At 48.4% G+C, this 17060-nt stretch overlaps 2 protein-coding genes across 3 annotated transcripts; both read left to right on the top strand.

Moving 5' to 3' along the window:
* Positions 1 to 520: 520 nt before the first annotated feature.
* Echs1 (enoyl-CoA hydratase, short chain 1) lies at positions 521 to 11054 on the top strand. 2 transcript variants are annotated; one of them, XM_021168189.2, is made up of 8 exons: positions 521 to 671; positions 3186 to 3383; positions 3791 to 3918; positions 4565 to 4664; positions 6051 to 6155; positions 6587 to 6706; positions 8541 to 8608; positions 10408 to 11054. In XM_021168189.2, the coding sequence occupies exons 1-8, from the start codon at positions 584 to 586 to the stop codon at positions 10471 to 10473; spliced, it is 873 nt and encodes a 290-aa protein (XP_021023848.1). In that variant the 5' UTR covers positions 521 to 583; the 3' UTR covers positions 10474 to 11054. The 2 variants fall into 2 exon arrangements, with proteins under 2 accessions (XP_021023848.1, XP_021023849.1); XM_021168190.2 differs by lacking the exon at positions 6587 to 6706 and having other exon boundaries at positions 10408 to 10847.
* Positions 11055 to 14184: 3130 nt separating this feature from the next.
* On the top strand, positions 14185 to 17046 carry Fuom (fucose mutarotase). The gene is made up of 6 exons (XM_021168501.2): positions 14185 to 14293; positions 14913 to 14981; positions 15180 to 15250; positions 15388 to 15486; positions 16616 to 16689; positions 16860 to 17046. The coding sequence occupies exons 1-6, from the start codon at positions 14209 to 14211 to the stop codon at positions 16921 to 16923; spliced, it is 462 nt and encodes a 153-aa protein (XP_021024160.1). The 5' UTR covers positions 14185 to 14208; the 3' UTR covers positions 16924 to 17046.
* Positions 17047 to 17060: the final 14 nt, after the last annotated feature.

Below are 17060 nucleotides of genomic sequence, written 5' to 3'. Positions count from 1 at the left end.
TAAAATCACAGCTATTTCTAACCTGGTGTTATGAAGCTAGTCAGTTGTCATGTAAGGAATACCTCTGGAGCAGGGTATAATGGCTCATGCCTTTAATCCAAGCATTTGGAAGGCAGAGGCAAATGGATCACTGTGAGATTGAGAAACAGCCTGGCCCAAAAGGGGGGTTCCAGCCAACCAGGGCTATGAAGTAAGACCCTGCCACAAAGCTAAACAAAACCATCTCGCACTTTACCGCTTTATGCTTTATTGCTGTATCTGCAGTCGCGTCTTCCCGTAGTTTTTCCCGTGGTCAAGACCGAAAGCATACGGCCATCACAGGGGAAAGGGCACAGCCACGTCTCCCAGCCTGGCTTCATAAACTGGGCACCCGCCAAGGGCACACCACCAAAGTGATGCAATTAACAGACTACTCCAAGAACGCAGCCCAGCACCCCACGCTGCCCCACCCCGCCCTCTGTATCACCCCGCTCAGGTCATAGGTCCACCCCTTAAGCTTCCGTCTTCAACCCGCCTGGGATCTGGGGCGGAGCGATTCTGCAGGCGGGGCGATTCTGTGGGCGGAACACATCGTCTCTCCAGCATGGCGGCCCTGCGTGCTCTGCTGCCCAGAGCCTGCAGCTCACTGTTGTCCTCAGTCCGCTGCCCAGAACTACGGCGCTTCGCCTCGGGTGAGTGCGGACACCGGCGGGGTGCGTCACTCCACCCACGTTGGGTGGATTCTCCACCCATAACCTCTGGGTGGTCCCTAAACCCCGGCCTGCACGCATCCTCACTTGATCCTGGCCCTTCTCTCCTGACTCTAGATCTTTTGTCTGACCCCCTACTTCCACAAGCATGCACTCCCAACACTTGACTCTGAAGTACCTGGACCCTGGATTCGAGTACGCATCCTCACACTAAACCCAGATTTCCTGCAAGTGACCACTGACTCTAGCTTGGGAGTTCCTCACACCCTGATCCTCCTTCTGAGCCTCCAACTCCAGCGCTCGACTGACCCCTTTCCAATTCCTTACCCCGCTCCTCAGTCTGACCTTAGCCTCACCTTACAATCCCAGCCAGGTCCTAGCACCTAGAAGCCATGTCTAGTGGGAGGGCTCTGGGTGTAATAGCAGCTTCTCAACGCTCTAACTTTTATGAGTGTCAGCTGGGAACACGCATGTTGGTTGTGAAATCCCATGTGTTTAGGTAGCTTTAAGAGAATGTGAAAGTAGGTTAAGTAAGACAGCCTAGGTATTGGGAAAGGTTTGTCCATAGTGCCTCCTGTCTAGTCTCTGCTGTTTCCACAGTCTCTCCTGATCATGTCCTTCAAACCACCCAATCAGCGTAGCCCATACTGACACACCCACTTTCCTCCCTAGCCAGCTAAATAGTTCCTCCCTTCCCACTCCTTGGCTCCACTCCTCTACAGACTTCTAGTACTCCACGGTTACCGTGAATTCTTAACCACGTTCTGGGGCAAGGGTTCCTCCTGAATCCCAACCTGGATTGGCTGTCATGTCCTGCTTCCCGGAATGGTAGACAGCCTACTGTTCAGTAATGTACCTCACACTTAAGTTACAACGGAACAAATCACCCAGAACACAGACCTTCACTCTCAGGTTTACCTCCCTCACCCTAACTAAGTCTGTGGGCTGCACTCTCCAAGTCTGAGTTGGTTCGCCCTCCAGATCTCCTAGAACAAAATGGTGCATTGGATCAGCCTCTGTCCCACCAGGCATACTGCTCCAGCAGTATCTGGGCTCTATCTGGCTCCCACCTGCTGTCATGCTCTGGAAAGTGCGGGCATATGGGAAGAGGGTGAATGTTCTGTGCTAGAGTTTTCCTTTTTGTTCCTTTGATCGTTTGCTGAGACACTATCTCACTATGTAGCTCTGGCTGGCCTGGAACTAGACCAGGTTAACCTGGAACTCAGGAAGATACACCTGCATCTGTTTCCTGAGTGCTAGGGTTAAAGGTGTGTGCCACCACCACCATGTCTGGATAGATTCTAGCCAGAGTTACAGGCTGGAGCAGTAAGCATAGTACAGAATTCCCTGTCTATCCCTGTTTCAGTACAGAACTGATAGAATGAATATAATATATATATATATATATATATATATATATATAATCTATTCGTTGGGAAGGGGGGTATTAGAGTGGCTTACAGGCTGTGGTCTGAGTAGTCCAACAATGGATGTTTCCTGAAAGAAAGGCCAAGGATTCAGTAGTTATGCAGTCCAAGAGACTAAATATCTCAGCAGGCCCAGTCTGATTTTGGAGTCCAGAAAACTGCTAGAGAGCTGAGGGTCTTCAGTGTATATTGGAATCCTGAAGAGCTAGGTTCAAACACCAGAGAAGGGAGCGCTTTCAGAGTAGATTAGTTACCTGGCGGTGGCACAGGCCTTTAATCTCAGCACTTGGGAGGCAGAGGCAGGCAGATCTCTTGAGTCCAGGCCAGACTGGTCTACACAGTGAAATCCAAGACAACCAGAGAAACCTTGTCTCAAAAAAACCAAAACAAACAAACAAAAAATTAGGTGAACTTGCCATCAAGAGTGAGGGCAAGCAGGCAAAAATCAAAAGCTTCTTTCTTCCATGTTGTTGTTGTTGTTGTTCTTCTTCTTCTTCTTCTAGATTTATTTATTTATTTATTATATGTAAGTACACTGTAACTGTCTTCTGACACACCAGAAGAGGGCATCAGATCTCATTATAGATGGTTGTAAGCCACCATGTGGTTACTGGGATTTGAACTCAGGACCTCTGGAAGAGCAGTCAGTGCTCTTAACTGCTGAGCCATCTCTCCAGCCCCCTTCCATGTTCTTTTATGTGGACTGCCAACAAGTGTGACCCAGACTTAGGGTTGGGTTGTTTCACCTCAAAAGAGCCATTTAAGAAAATCTTCCACTGGGTGTGGTGGCACACGCCTTTAATCCCAGCACTCCGGAGGCAGAGGCAGGTGGATTTCTGAGTTCGAGTCCACCCTGGTCTACAAAGTGAGTTTCATGACAACCAGGGCTATACAGAGAAACCCTGTCTCGAAAAACCAAAAAAAAGAAAAAAGAAAAAAGAAAATCTTCCACAGGTAAGGCTTGGGTGTTAGTTGATTGCCCATGTGGTCAGGTTGATGACCAAGATTAACCAACCACGGTGACTTTAATATCTTCATGATGACACTTTCCTTTGTCCTCTTGACCTAGGTGCTAACTTTCAGTACATCATCACAGAAAAGAAAGGAAAGAATAGCAGCGTGGGGCTGATCCAGTTGAACCGCCCCAAGGCACTCAATGCACTTTGCAACGGCCTGATTGAGGAGCTCAACCAAGCACTGGAGACCTTTGAGCAAGATCCTGCTGTGGGCGCCATTGTGCTCACTGGTGGGGATAAGGCCTTTGCAGGTGTGCCTTTAATCCCAGCAGCCATGGTTGTGGATGGGAGGGGAATGCTAGGGCCTGTGGGAAGCAGCAAAATGGACCAGTTTCTCTGTGATGAGAGGGGTGCCTTAAGATATACTAACCTGTAAAGTAAACTGTGTGGAAGAGCAGGGCATGTGCTGAACATTCAGGTATGCTCAGTTCCTTACTAGTCAGGTAAAAACTGGCCTAAGCCGGTCCTCCTCTAAGTGTACATGCCATCCACTGCCTGCAGTCCACAGTCCTCAACATTACCTTCTTAAAACACTTGGCTTGATGAGTTGTTGGTCCATGTATCAGCTGTCCCCACTGTGGAGGGAAGTGCCCCCAAGCCTTGAGGACTGAGAATTTCTTTAATGTGTGGTAATTGGAACCGCGAATTGTACCTGTAGCTGGAGCTGACATCAAGGAAATGCAGAACCGGACATTTCAGGACTGTTACTCCAGCAAGTTCCTGAGCCACTGGGACCACATCACCCGGGTCAAGAAACCGGTCATCGCAGCTGTCAATGGTTATGCTGTAAGTGTCAGCTCCCCAGAGGCCTCCTGTGCAAGGTGGAAGGACCTGTGCCTTTAAAAGCCAATAGTGTCTTTTGCTATCTGCTTTGTTTGATGGAGGCCCATTGGCTAGTTCCCAGATGCCTCAATGAACTTTTCTGTTTCTTTTTAATTGCTGCAGTGGCTAAGCTACTTGTGTGAAGGCTGTGAGTACTCTGTCTGGACTCCCACTAGGGTTCCTGCTTCACTAGGCTATTGAGAAATGCAGCACTGGCTTAGCCCATGGAAAAACCATGTGATTATTGTACATGCTGATTATTGAATAAAACCCATTCTGGTAGGGTTGGTCAGCCACTCAAATTCATGCCCTTACCCTCTGTGGCTAATTTGGAGCTACTATGCCAGACTGAGTTATTCACCACAAAGCCAAAAATATTTACTGCCTGGCCCTTTGCATAAAAGTCTATGCACCCAGCTAAGGGGAGCAACATTCCCCTTATATTTATCCTACCACTTAAATCTAGTTAGTTAAATCTAGTTAGTTAGTTCAGCTAAGTTAACATTTGCTCTTATCTGACTCTGTTTCGTGGTTCCAGAAAAGTTCTATGGTTTTCTGCCTGGGCTCCTCTGGTCAAATCCACCTGCTTCTGAACATTTTTATTTTTCAGCTTGGTGGGGGTTGTGAACTTGCCATGATGTGTGATATCATCTATGCTGGTGAGAAAGCCCAGTTCGGACAGCCAGAAATCCTCCTGGGGACCATCCCAGGTAAGAATATGTGAGCTGGGGGCTGGAGAGATGGCTCAGCTGTTTTTGTTTGTTTGTTTGTTTGTTTGTTTGTTTTTTGTTTTTCGAGACAGGGTTTCTCTGTATAGCCCTGGCTGTCCTGGAACTCACTTTGTAGACCAGGCTGGCCTCAAGCTCAGAAATCCGCCGCCTCTGCCTTCCGAGTGCTGGGATTAAAGGCGTGTGCTCAGCTGTTAAGAGCACTGACTGCTCTTCCGAAGATCCTGAGTTCAAATCCCACAACCACATGGTGGCTCACAACCATCTGTAATGAGATCTGATGCCCTCTTCTGGGGTGTCTGAAGACAGCGACAGTATACTTACATATAAATAAATAAATCTTTAAAAAAGAAAGAATAGGTGAGCTGTAGCAGGATAAGCCTGAGTCTTAGCCTTACTTGTCTGTTCAGTTTTCTCTCCGTCAACCAGCACCTGAAAGACAGCATATGATGCTCAGTGCAGTCTGGAAGCCTCAGGACATGTCCATCTCTCATGAATATTCAGATCCTAAATCCAACAATATCATATACACAGAGTTTACTGGCTTGAGCCACAATGGTTCTTTCCTGCCCATGATCCATACACCTTTAAGAGCTTTTTTTCTTTTCTTTTTTTTTTTTTTTTTTTTTTGAGACAGGGTTTCTCTGTATAGCCCTGGCTGTCCTGGAACTCACTTTGTAGACCTGGCTGGCCTCGAACTCAGAAATCCGCCTGCCTCTGCCTCCCGAGTGCTGGGATTAAAGGCGTGCGCCACCACACCCGGCTGTTTAAGAGCTTTGTATGCCAGAAGCTTGGGAGAAAAATGAGTAGACTTGGGTTTACACTGAAAACACTGTCCCATGTGAGTCTGGCTCTGTCCATTCCTATGCCAATGACATAACAGGTCAGGAAGCCTCCCTGAGTTCAGCACAGCAGATTGGGGAATTCTCACTCCCCACTGCCTGGGAAAGCCCTAAGATATGGAGGAAGCGATAGCATTGCCCTCCAGGAGCCACTTAGACCTGGCAGGAGAAGGTGAACACTCAAGAGAAAGGACTTGAACCCTCAGAGAAGAGACCACATTCAGAGGAGGTCTCTGCTACTCTCCAGGGCTGACCAGGCTCGACCAGGCTTGTTCTGAGATTCTGAGCAGTGAGATCAGTGTATTGGTGCAGGCCAACCTGGAGAAGGCAGACCTGGAAACTTCTTCCATAATGGTGGGAAAGGAGCCAGTTTGATTTTTCGTTCTTCCTTTTTAATGCCGAGAAGGATCCCTTGGCCTCGTGCATGTTAAAGCCTCTTCTGTCACTGAGCTACATCCCAGCCCTGGGTTTCTTCTCAGTGTCACCTGACAAAGGGCCAGGTGAGACCTCAGCTCTCTCCCTGTAGGTGCTGGAGGCACTCAGAGACTCACCCGAGCAGTCGGCAAATCGCTAGCAATGGAGATGGTCCTCACTGGTGACCGCATCTCAGCCCAGGATGCGAAGCAAGCAGGTGAGGTATCTGGTGCTGGGAGCTGGGGAAGGCATAGGCTGCTTCAGGTGTCCCCGTGGGTAGCTGGTGTTGGAGCCCTAAGGTTCTGTCCTTAGCTTTTATATCTTGAAATACATCATATACCAGAGAGTGGCAACATATGTTCAGGTTAGAAATAATAACAATATCTCTTTCCACTGCCTTTAAAAGCTCTTAAAGGCCAGCCTTTTTCCTGCCCTTGCCAGTGACCACAGTCCTCAAGTCCTCTGTTCCATTTGATCCTGTAGACAGCATGTGACTGGAGCTCGGCAGTGGAGAGCACAGAGTCACCCACTGCTGGGGACAGCCATCCCTTGATTAGGACCCAGAGAACTGGCCTCTCAGTGTCACCGGGTTCTAGAGGAAGTAGACAAGGATATTTCTGCGTGATATTCAGACTTTTCATGTTTTAGGTCTTGTAAGCAAGATTTTTCCTGTTGAGAAACTTGTTGAAGAAGCCATCCAATGTGCAGAAAAAATTGCCAGCAATTCCAAAATCATAGTAGCCATGGCAAAAGAATCTGTGAATGCAGGTAGGAGTCTGCTGGGAAGAGGCCACAGCACTGCATAGGTGAAGTTGTGAGGTTCCAAACTACCTCACCTTGTCCCAGGTAGCAATGGGAAAGTTCTCAGAATTGTGGTTTGCCATAGTATCCCAGGTTTTGGTCATTCAAAGGTCTGATAAGCTATTCTTATTATCTCTTTATACCAGGACCCAAGGCTGGGCCAGGCTAGGAACATAATGGCAATGCAGTATCAGGCACAGAGGGAAGACTAAGAGTGTATCCACAGCCCTGAAGTCAGTGGTCTGTGCTTCCTGGCACAGCTGTCTCTGGGGATCTGAATTGAATGGTTCCCTCCTGTGCCCATGTTCTGGTTATGCAAGTGGGCTGTAGCCTGGGGCCTGCATAGCTCAAACAAAGCATTCTATCAGTTTTCTCACCTCATGACGCTGGTCTCACTTGCTTTCCTCAGAGCTGCCTCAACCTTTTCTTTCTTCTTCTCTTTAAATATACCCATTTCGTTATTTATTTCACATTTTAACTTACTGAGGGGGCATCCTGTGGTGCACATGTGGAGGTCAGAGAATGATCTGAGGAGTCAGTTACCTCCTTCACCATATGGGTTCCAGAGATTGAATTCCAGTTGTCGTTAGGCCAGGCAACACGGGCTGTTATCCACTGAGCCATGTGGCTGATCCTGTTGTTTAGATTTTGAGACAAGGTCTCTCTCTATAACTGAAGCTTCCCTCAAACTCTGCATTCACCTTCCTCAGTTGCTAGGACTGTAGGCATGGATCACATGTACCACATCCAGGGTGGAGTCTTTTCTTAATATAGTTCTGTTATTTAGTAACATGTATGTGAATTTAGATGCACATGTGTGTATATGTGGGTCTGTGGGCCTTTTCATGTGTGGAGGGCAGCAGAAGCCAGCAGATTTCTCAGAGCTGGAGTTAGAAGAATTTATGGAATACCACCTTAGTGGAGTTTTTGTGGTTGTTCTAAATTTTTTATTTTTATGTGTGTGTTTGGTTGCCTATGTGTATGTACATCACATGTGTACATGGTGCGGTGAAGGACGTTGGACAGTCGTGAGCCTCTCTCTGGAGAGAACCCAGGTTCTCTGCAAGATCTCAAGTGTTCTTAGCCACCGAATCATCTCTCCAGTCCCAGGAATGGAGTCTTAATGTAATAGTTTATCTCAGCATTTGGAATGGCACTGTGTTTCTGCTTAATATTACATGTAGAGTCATCTTGGGGGGGCAAAAAAAAAAAAAATGTGACTCAGAAAAGTTGTTGCTACCTCCAGAGGGTACACCAGTCTTTCAGGGTTGCTGTTGGCCACAATCAGATGAGTGGATGTTTAAAGAGCCAGCTGTTTGTGGAGCACACAGGGCACAACTAAGGCTTCTGGCAAGGTCACAGTGGCAGGCATAGTCATAGCTCAGATCCTCCAGAGCACTGCTCTACAGGACAATGTCCTCCATTGGAAGAAGATCCCAGCAGGTGCTGTCCCTGCTGCATAGCCATCCTCTTCTGCTGCTGATCCTTTTCTGTGTTTCTATGTTCAGTTTTACCAGCCACCTCAGGTCCTCTTAGCTGGCCAGATTCTGCTATTTGTCCTTTGTTCAGTTCTGGTGCTTTTCTGAGATCCCTGGACCACTACTAAGGTGTTTGGGTGGCCTAGGAGAGCAGGGTATTCATATGGCTGCATCAACACAGGCCATTCACTTGAGAAACAGGGAGAGCTGGATCAGTGTGGAGCCCATGCCAAGCCTGTAGCCCTTTCTGTAGGTCACAGTCAGTTTGGCATGTAGCTACACGTTTGGCACTTCAGTTGGTGACCCCGGGGTTTCCTTTTCAGCCTTTGAGATGACGTTAACAGAAGGAAATAAGCTGGAGAAGAGGCTTTTCTATTCCACCTTTGCCACCGTGAGTAAAACATGTTCTGCTTAGGATTCTAGTCTGTTTCCATTGCAGATGCTGCTGGGGATCTCTCACTGCAAAAAAGCCCCGTGAATCACACCACTAAGCATTAGCTCCTGCATTTAAAGTAGATTTGTAGCTGGCCACAGTAGTCCCAGAACTTTGGAGCCTGGGGCCAAGGATAATTGCTTGAGCCCGAGAGTTTGAAGCCAGCCTGTGCAACGCAGAGAAACCATCTCTAAATAGTATTTATCTCATATGCATAAGTGTTTTGCCTCTGTGTGCGTAAATACACTGTATGCATGTCTGGTGCCTGCAGAGTCCAGAAAAAGGCACTGGATACCTTGGAACTGAAGTTACAGACTGTTGTAGTCACCATTTACGTGTTGGAAACCAAGCCCAGATCCCATTCAAGAGTAGCAAGTGCTTTTGGCTGCTGAGCCATCTCTCTTTTTTTTTTTCTTTTAAGATTTTATTTTATGTATGTGAGTACACTATATCTGTCTTCAGACACCAGAAGTGGGCATCAGATCCCATTACAGATGGTTGTGAGCCACCATGTGGTTGCTGGGATTTGAACTCAGAACCTCTGGAAGAGCAGTTGATGCTCTTAACTGCTGAACCATCTCTCCAGCCACTGCTGAACCATCTCTAGCCACCACCACCTAATTCTTAAATTTTATTTTATTTGTGTATTGGTTTAGAGACAGAAAGTCTCATTATGTAGCCCTGGCTGGTCTGGAACTCACTATGTAGACTAGGCTGGCCTCGAAGTCACAGAGATCTGTCTGCTCCAGCCTCCTGGATGCTGAGATTAAAGGAGTGTGCCGCCCTGCTTGACTACAGTTCACCTCTTATCAGAAGCTCACATCCAGGTGTTTTAAAGAATCTTCTGATCACCAGATAGATGCATTACCTATTGCACCACTGGCCCAGTGCTCCGTGTTTTATAAAAGAAACATTTAAAGCTGTGTGTGGGGGGGGGGGGGGGGGGGGGAAACCTTTTAATCCCGGCCCCGGGGGGGGGGGGGGGGGGGGGTTGGCGCAAGCCTTTAATCCCAGCACCTGGGAGGCAGAGGCAGGTGGATTTCGGAGTTCGAGGCCAGCCTAGTCTACAGAGTGAGTTCCAAGACAGCCAGGGCTACACAGAGAAACCCTGTCTTGAAAAACCAAAAAAACAAAAAACAAAACAAAACAAAAAACATTTAAGGAGCTGGATAAATGACTTAGCATGTACCACTATTCCAGAGGACCTGAGTTCACTTCCCAGTACCCACACCAGATGGCTTACAATCACCGGCAACTCCAGTTCCTCTGATACCTCACTTCTGATCTCTGTGCTGTGCGCACACACACACACACACACACACACGCACTAATAATAATAATAATAATTTAAATGGCTTGGTCCTCTAAGGAAGAAGTGAAGATGTTTGCACATAGCGTGTCCGCTGGCTAAGGAAGGGGCGATGAAAAGCAGGGTTCTGTTGCTGCCCCACAGCTCTGTGAGAGATTCCCAACTCAGACCCTGCCAGATCCATAAGCATGTGTTTCTGGTACTCTTGTTATCACTCCTGATTGTGTCCTGCATGGTTTACAATCCCCTGTCCCGAGCTTAGCACTGTTTCCGGGGAATCCCATATTTCCTGGGCCACAGGTGGGCCTACTGCAGAATCACCGTCTTGTTGATGAGCTCAGAGAGCAGGCAAGGAGGGAGACACAAGAGCACCTTGGAGATGCAGGCAGTCAGCTGAGGGCCTCAATGGGAAGATTCAAACTTCACCTCTCTCTTCCTTTCCTGCCAGGATGACCGGAGAGAAGGGATGACTGCATTTGTAGAGAAAAGGAAGGCCAACTTCAAAGACCACTGAGGACTGGCAGCTATACCGTTTGCCACCCTGGAAAGCTCAGCCTGTCCATTGAGAGGCAAATAAATGATCCAAAAGGGTAGTAGTGTCGGCCACAGTTCCCACCGAAGGCTTCGGGGCTGTGGCCACAGCTTGGGTACTCATGGTGTGGCCCGCAGCCTTCACCAGTTGTTGGAAGTCAGTCTCACACCATCTTCTGAATCAGAAACCTGGGAAGCTTTCAAGGTGTCTTGATTTTTTTTAACTTCACTGTAAGGGCAGGTGCACGCTTGGGCCAGCCACTCCCCTGTGCACTCTCCGAAGCTCATAGAGGGAAGTGGCCCTCTCTGCTGATTCCCAATGCGAGAATTCAATGAAAGTAAGTACTTCACAGCTTAGTTTCGACTCACCTGTAGTTGTCTCTAGAGAGCCAATGTGGTTTTTAAAAATTATTATTGCTATTATTTTCTTATGGATAAGGTTTCACTTTGTATCCCTGGCTGCCTGGAAGTTACTATATAGACCAGGTTGACCTTGAACTCACAGAGACCAGCCAGTCTCTGTTTTCCAAGTGTTGGGATTAAAGGTGTATGCTAACCACGCCGAAACTATTTGTGTGTTTTTAACTTCACCATCTTAACCACGTACATCGTCAAACACTTTAGAATCAGTGAGCAACCATCCCCACCATCATGCTCTGGGGCTCTGGTCTCTAGACCTTCATCTTCCCAAGCTAAAACTGTCTCTATTAGACACTGACTCCCAACCCCACTTCACAGCCTCTGGCACCAACCCTTTTACTTTGTATGAGAATGGGATGACTCCAGGTGCCTCAAGAGTGGAATTAGAAGCCAGGCAGTGGTGGCACATGCCTTTAATCCCAGCACTTGGGAGGCAGAGGCAGGTGGATTTCTGAGTTCGAGGCCAGCCTGGTCTACAGAGTGAGTTTCAGGACAGCCAGAGCTATACAGAGAAACCCTGTCTCAAAAAAACCAAAAAAAATTTTTTAAAAAAGTGGAATTAGAGTAATTGTTATGGAGCTTGTACAAGGCAATGCACAGTATTCCCCCTCCCCACACACACACACACCTCTCAAGGGGATGTTCTTAAAATGCTAAAAGTTGGGTAGGATTCATGAGTGGATTTGTAAGACCCCGAAGGAACTCTTGTAGCCCTTTTCCTATGAAGTTGAAATGAGAAGGGGTGAGGAAGGGCCAGGAAGTCTGTCTCCACCAGACAGCAAATCTCCTTCTTCGACTTCTTGCTTCTAGAACTGTGAGAAGTTAAGCCATTGAGTTGTAGCATGTCAGAAGCCTAAGCTAAGACAAATATCCTCTGAGTTCATTGGAGTTGTAGTAGATGTGTTTAAAGCCTAATATCTTATACTGAGATGAAGACTTGGCATTGACTCTCACAGTAATGTGATACTTATTTTTTAAGCCATCTCATATGCATATTGCATATACATATTGATCAATATGTCTATGTCTTGAACTCCCGAATGTAAGCAGTCCTGACTCTGCCTTCCAGATAACTGTGGCTGCACTTGCATTCCCCCATCCCGAGCCAGGTAATACATATGGACAGAGCCTGGCTTCCCACCATCTGGGCTACAGTGCATGGTAGGACAGTGTCTTAGTCAGGGTTTCTATTCCTGCACAAAACTTCATGACCAAGAAGCAAGTTGGGGAGGAAAGGGTTTATGCAGCTTACACTTCCACATTGCTGTTCATCACCAAAGGAAGTCAGGACTGGAACTCAAGCAGGTCAGGAACTTGAAGGCAGGTTATGATGTAGAGGCCATGGAGGAGTGTTGTTTACTGGATTGTGTCCCCTAGCTTGCTCAGATTGCTTTCTTATAGGACCCAGAACTATCAGCCTAAGGATGGCACCACCCATAATGAGCTGGGCCCTCTCCCCTTGATCATTAATTGGGAAAATGCCTTACAGCTGGATCTCATGGAGGCATTTCCTCAAGGGAGGTTCCTTTCTTTGTGATAACTCCAGCTTGGGTCAAGTTGACACACAAAACCAGCCTTCTACCCTGACCCTAGCATTTCGGTGGAATTTTGGCTAGGATCCCAAGATCTGCTATGCCCAGAGCGTCCTTGTGGGGAAATGACTACCTACTTGCTGTGGCAGAAGGGCGTCAGAGCCACTCTGCAGCATCTTCAGTGCCCATCAGTGTGACAGTGGAGACTCATACGGAAGCAATTTCCACCTGAACTGCAGATGTTTGCACAAAATTCACCCAGTGGGGAAAGGTCAGCTGGGGCTACATAATGAGACCTTATCTCAAATAAACAAGAATGGGGTTTGGAGAGTTTGAGGGTTGAGACCTGCCTAAACTCCAGATTAAGACGTACATCATAACCAAGTATTCAAAGTTTGTTATGAAGTTAATACAGAGTCCAGACCGTGGTAACTGACATGGTCCACTGTATCACCCAGCCAAAACTTCCTGTTCTGGGAGCCAGACCTCAGGGCCTTTCTCCTGGTAAAGCTCATTTTTCCCTAGAAGAGGGCATTGGATTCCCTCAAACTGTAGTTATAGACAGTTTCGAGCCACCACGTGGGTGATAGGTATCAAACCTAGGTCCACTGGAAGAGCAGCTAGTGCTTTTAACCATTGAGCCATCTCTCCATGCCCAGTGTTCACTTATTAAAGCTGGACACACAAGAAAGTATGTGTTAGCCATTGATTGACACACAGCATAGGCATATGACACACATAAACAGGCAAAGATGGCAACCACCCAATAGGGGAAGCCTTGAAACTGACGCATTGAAATCATTAGTCGTTCGTTTTATTTTGTTCTTTTAAAATATGCTTTTTTTCAAATGCTGTTCCCGCATTCATCCCTGGATACCACATGTGTGCCTGGTGCCTCAGAGGCCAGAAACAAACTAGGGATCCCTTGGAACTGGAGTTACAGATGGCTGTGAGCCACCAACCCCAAGTCCCTTGGAAGAGCAGCCAGTGCTCTTACCCACTGAACCATCTCTCTAGCCCCTCATTGGTTTAATTTCTGTGTGTTCACTGAGCACATACCTCAGTCATTTGATTCTGAAAAGTGGAACAGTGTTTAAGATGTCTTGTGGGAAATTCGGCTCAACCTTGGGTCTAGCATAGCTCTCCCAGGCCTGTGTGTTAGGTCTGCCCTAGCAGAATAGGAACCCATCCAGAGCCATCAGCTTCTAGCTGACTCCTCCTGGCTTTAGATTTCAAGAAAATTCGATGTGTGCAGACTGCCCTAAGAAGGCTCTCCCCTGGTGAAGCTCTCAGCTACATAAAACTATTTGGTCTCCAGGCCCAGTACAACCTGGGGGTTTGATTTGGTTTTGCTTCTACTGGCTTGTCTCCTGGACTGGTCCTAACCCCTTGAAAACATTCACAACTGAAGCAGAAAGCCCTCCCCTTACCTCTCACACTTTACCTATCACTGACACCAAGCTGAACAGCAGTGGCCAGCCATACCAGAGCCATCTGGATTGGGGCACTAGAGATCCTTGGGCTAAGGCTGTGCCTGACCTGTTTTCGGGGTTACTTCTTCAGGCATTTTTCTGCTTCCCACACGGACTTATTTTCTGAACTTTTCCGCAATCTGCATGGCCTCAGAGTTTTGCATGTTGCCCCAGAGGCAAGGGTCTAACACAGTCAGTTACCCAGCTGTTGGGCCCGCCTCTCCTCTGGCCCCGCCCCAATCCATGTGGCGCCGCCCCAGCTGACAACTCCCGCCCCCTACCAATCCTGCGGCCATGGTTGCGCTCAAGGGCATCCCGAAGGTGCTGTCCCCTGAGCTGTTGTTCGCGCTTGCGCGGATGGGGCATGGAGACGAAATTGGTGAGCACGAAAAGCTGGCAGCGCGGCCCTCTGACAGGGGTGCGATCCTCGTAGGAGCCCTTAACTGGCAGCGTTCAGGAAAGACTGTGGACACTGCCGCAGTCATCTTGCCCTTCAGAGCAGGAAGCTATTCAGCTGCTTGAGGAAAGAGCTGAGCTGAGGCCTGAGATCGGACCAGGTCATAGAACTACAAGAAGGGCAAACCAGGTTCCAAGTTCAACGACGGGGTAATTCCCAGACGTCCACGTGACTTCCCAGGCTACCAGGAGATCTGCCCGTTTCTTGATCCTTGGCCGGGTGCTCTAGGGCAAGGCGGGAAAACACAGAGGCTGGAGTGTAACTGTTGATTGGTTACTCCTCCCAGACACTGGTTTCATTCAGTTTCTTTCTTTTTTTTCTTAACCATCTGAAAGGGATTACGGGGTGGCCCACGATCTGACCCACTAACTGGAGTGAGAGAGATATACTGGTCTGGCTTGAGGACATCCCAGATGGTGGGTGTACTGTGCTAATGCACAGGGATGTGTGGCTTGTAGATATCTGTGACTATGTAAGGTGACCATCTGGGAGGGAGAACTGCACTGATTCCAGCCCATCTTTCGCCTTTCTGTCTTTCCAGTCCTTGCTGATGCGAACTTCCCTACCTCCTCCATCTGCCAGTGCGGACCTGTGGAGATCCGAGCAGACGGTGAGCACCACGGGGCTGGGGTATGAGCACCACAGGGCTGGGGTGCAAACAGTCCTGGTTCTGTGGCCTCTCTGTCCTGGCCCCTCATTCCGGTTGACTGGTTGCTTAAATTTTGTGGTCCAAAAATGAAAGTTGTAGACAGGTGGGGTTGCAGGTCATGGTGAGAGCAAAAGCCTGAACCCAGCTCTGCCTTCCTAGGCCTGGACATCCCACAGCTCCTGGAGGCTGTGCTGAGGCTCCTGCCCCTGGACACCTATGTGGAAAGCCCGGTGAGGACCAAAGGCTGAGCTGCTGATCTGTTTCCCCTTTGCTAGACTTCATATGGCTATATATGCCAAAAGGGCTCCCTCCCTCAGAGGCGCTAGGGAGGTGCCTGAGGCCGCAGAGCTAACCCCTATCTCCCCAGGCTGCTGTCATGGACCTGGTGCCCAGTGACAAGGAGAAGGGCCTGCAGACCCCAATATGGAAACATTATGAATCCCTTCTTCTCAAAGCTGACTGTAAAGTGAGTGCAGCCCCAACCATGGGACCCTCTGTCTCCTGGCATCTGGGCTCTGGAAGGGTGAATCGTGGGAGTGGACAGGGAAGAAGTGCGTCTGAGCCCTGTGGCCACCTCCCTCTCTTCCCAAGCCTCTTCCTCCCAGAATCCTGACCTATCCGCCCTGGGAGTTGGTCCCATTTGAGCCAGAGGATTGTGGGCTCCAGGATGGGGTCCCCTCTGACCTATAGATGTACACCCTCACCCTAGGTCTTGCTCTTTGCCACCTCATTCTTGCTAAGGTCTGCCTGTCACACAGCCCACATCCCTGCCTGGCAGGGGACATACCTATTCTCCAAAGGAGCCGTTTGGTCTGAGCAGGACCCCTTGAGTACTCTTGTCCTAAGCAGGGGACTTTGAAGGCAGATGAAAAAACCAAAGATATTTATGTAACAATTTGTAACAGTACAAAATTACAGTTATAAAATAGTAATGAAAATAATATGGTTAGAGGTCACTTCAGCATAAGGTATTAAAAAATAGTCACAACATTAGGAAGTGTCTTAGGGTTTCACTACTGTGAACAGACACCGTGACCAAGGCAACGCTTATAAGGACAACATTTAATTGAGCTGGCTTACAGGTTCAGAGGTTCAGTCCATTACCATCAAGGTGGGAGCATGGCAGCATCCAGACAGGCATGGTGCAGGCGGAGCTGAGAGTTCTACATCTTCATCTGAAGGCAGCTAGTGGAAGACTGGCTTCCAGTGAGCTAGGATGAGGACTTAAAGCCCATGCCCACAGTGACACACCTACTCCAACAAGGCCACACCTCCAAATAGTGCCACTCCTGGGCCCAAGCATATTCAAACCATGACAGGAAGGTTGAGAATCACTGATGTAAAGGCTTGCTGAGCTGAGTTCATACCCAGCAGGCATCTTGTCCATCACAGGCTCAGACAGAGATATAAAAGATACCCCTTGTCTCTGGATCCTTGAAACTCCAGCATCAGGAGAACCAGAAGATTGGAGCCTAGAAGACCAGGGTTCCATTGCTGCTGCCTCCTGGCTATCTCCTGATGGGGGACTCAAATCAGGAGTCCACCTAGAGGACTTTCAGACAAGGTCCCTCCAACCATGCCTTTTTGTCTTCTAGAAAGCCCTGATGAAGATAGAGAGATTTGAATTTTATGAACGTGCAAAAAAGGCATTTGCTGTGGTTGCAACCGGGTGAGTGTCTGCTGCATCTGGGTGACTTATTCAGGTCCCTGGGAACTGCCTCCACTCCTGCTTTGCCCATGAAGACGAGAGGGATTGCTGAGCAGGTGGGATAGAAGCAGGAAGGGATCTGCTTTCACTGAGGGCAAAGTTGGAGTCCCAGCACCTTGACCCTCCTGCAGGGAGATGGCACTCTATGGAAACATCATCCTCAAGAAGGGAACTCTTGACCTCGGACCCTCGTAGAGACCACTCCAGGCTGACCCCAATCAGCACACCTTCCCTTGGCAGCAACCAGACCTGGACATCAGCCTCGGGCTCAAGAAGATGGCAGATCTTTTTTTTTTTTTTTTTTTTTTGGTTTTTCGAGACAGGGTTTCTCT

This window comes from Mus caroli, chromosome 7 (genome assembly GCF_900094665.2).
Source record: "Mus caroli chromosome 7, CAROLI_EIJ_v1.1, whole genome shotgun sequence".
NCBI classification, from domain to species: Eukaryota; Metazoa; Chordata; class Mammalia; order Rodentia; family Muridae; genus Mus; species Mus caroli.
This window is presented reverse-complemented; position numbering and strand designations above follow the sequence as displayed.

Bases quoted from the DNA above. Each gene is read 5' to 3' on its own strand.
- Echs1 (XM_021168189.2), top strand. From the start codon at position 584: ATGGCGGCCCTGCGTGCTCTGCTGCCCAGAGCCTGCAGCTCACTGTTG. The intron at 672-3,185 runs GTGAGTGCGGAC...CTCTTGACCTAG, and splicing joins ACTACGGCGCTTCGCCTCGG to GTGCTAACTTTCAGTACATC. The intron at 3,919-4,564 runs GTAAGTGTCAGC...TTTATTTTTCAG, and splicing joins CAGCTGTCAATGGTTATGCT to CTTGGTGGGGGTTGTGAACT.
- Fuom (XM_021168501.2), top strand. From the start codon at position 14,209: ATGGTTGCGCTCAAGGGCATCCCGAAGGTGCTGTCCCCTGAGCTGTTG. The intron at 14,294-14,912 runs GTGAGCACGAAA...CTGTCTTTCCAG, and splicing joins GGGGCATGGAGACGAAATTG to TCCTTGCTGATGCGAACTTC. The intron at 14,982-15,179 runs GTGAGCACCACG...CTGCCTTCCTAG, and splicing joins TGTGGAGATCCGAGCAGACG to GCCTGGACATCCCACAGCTC.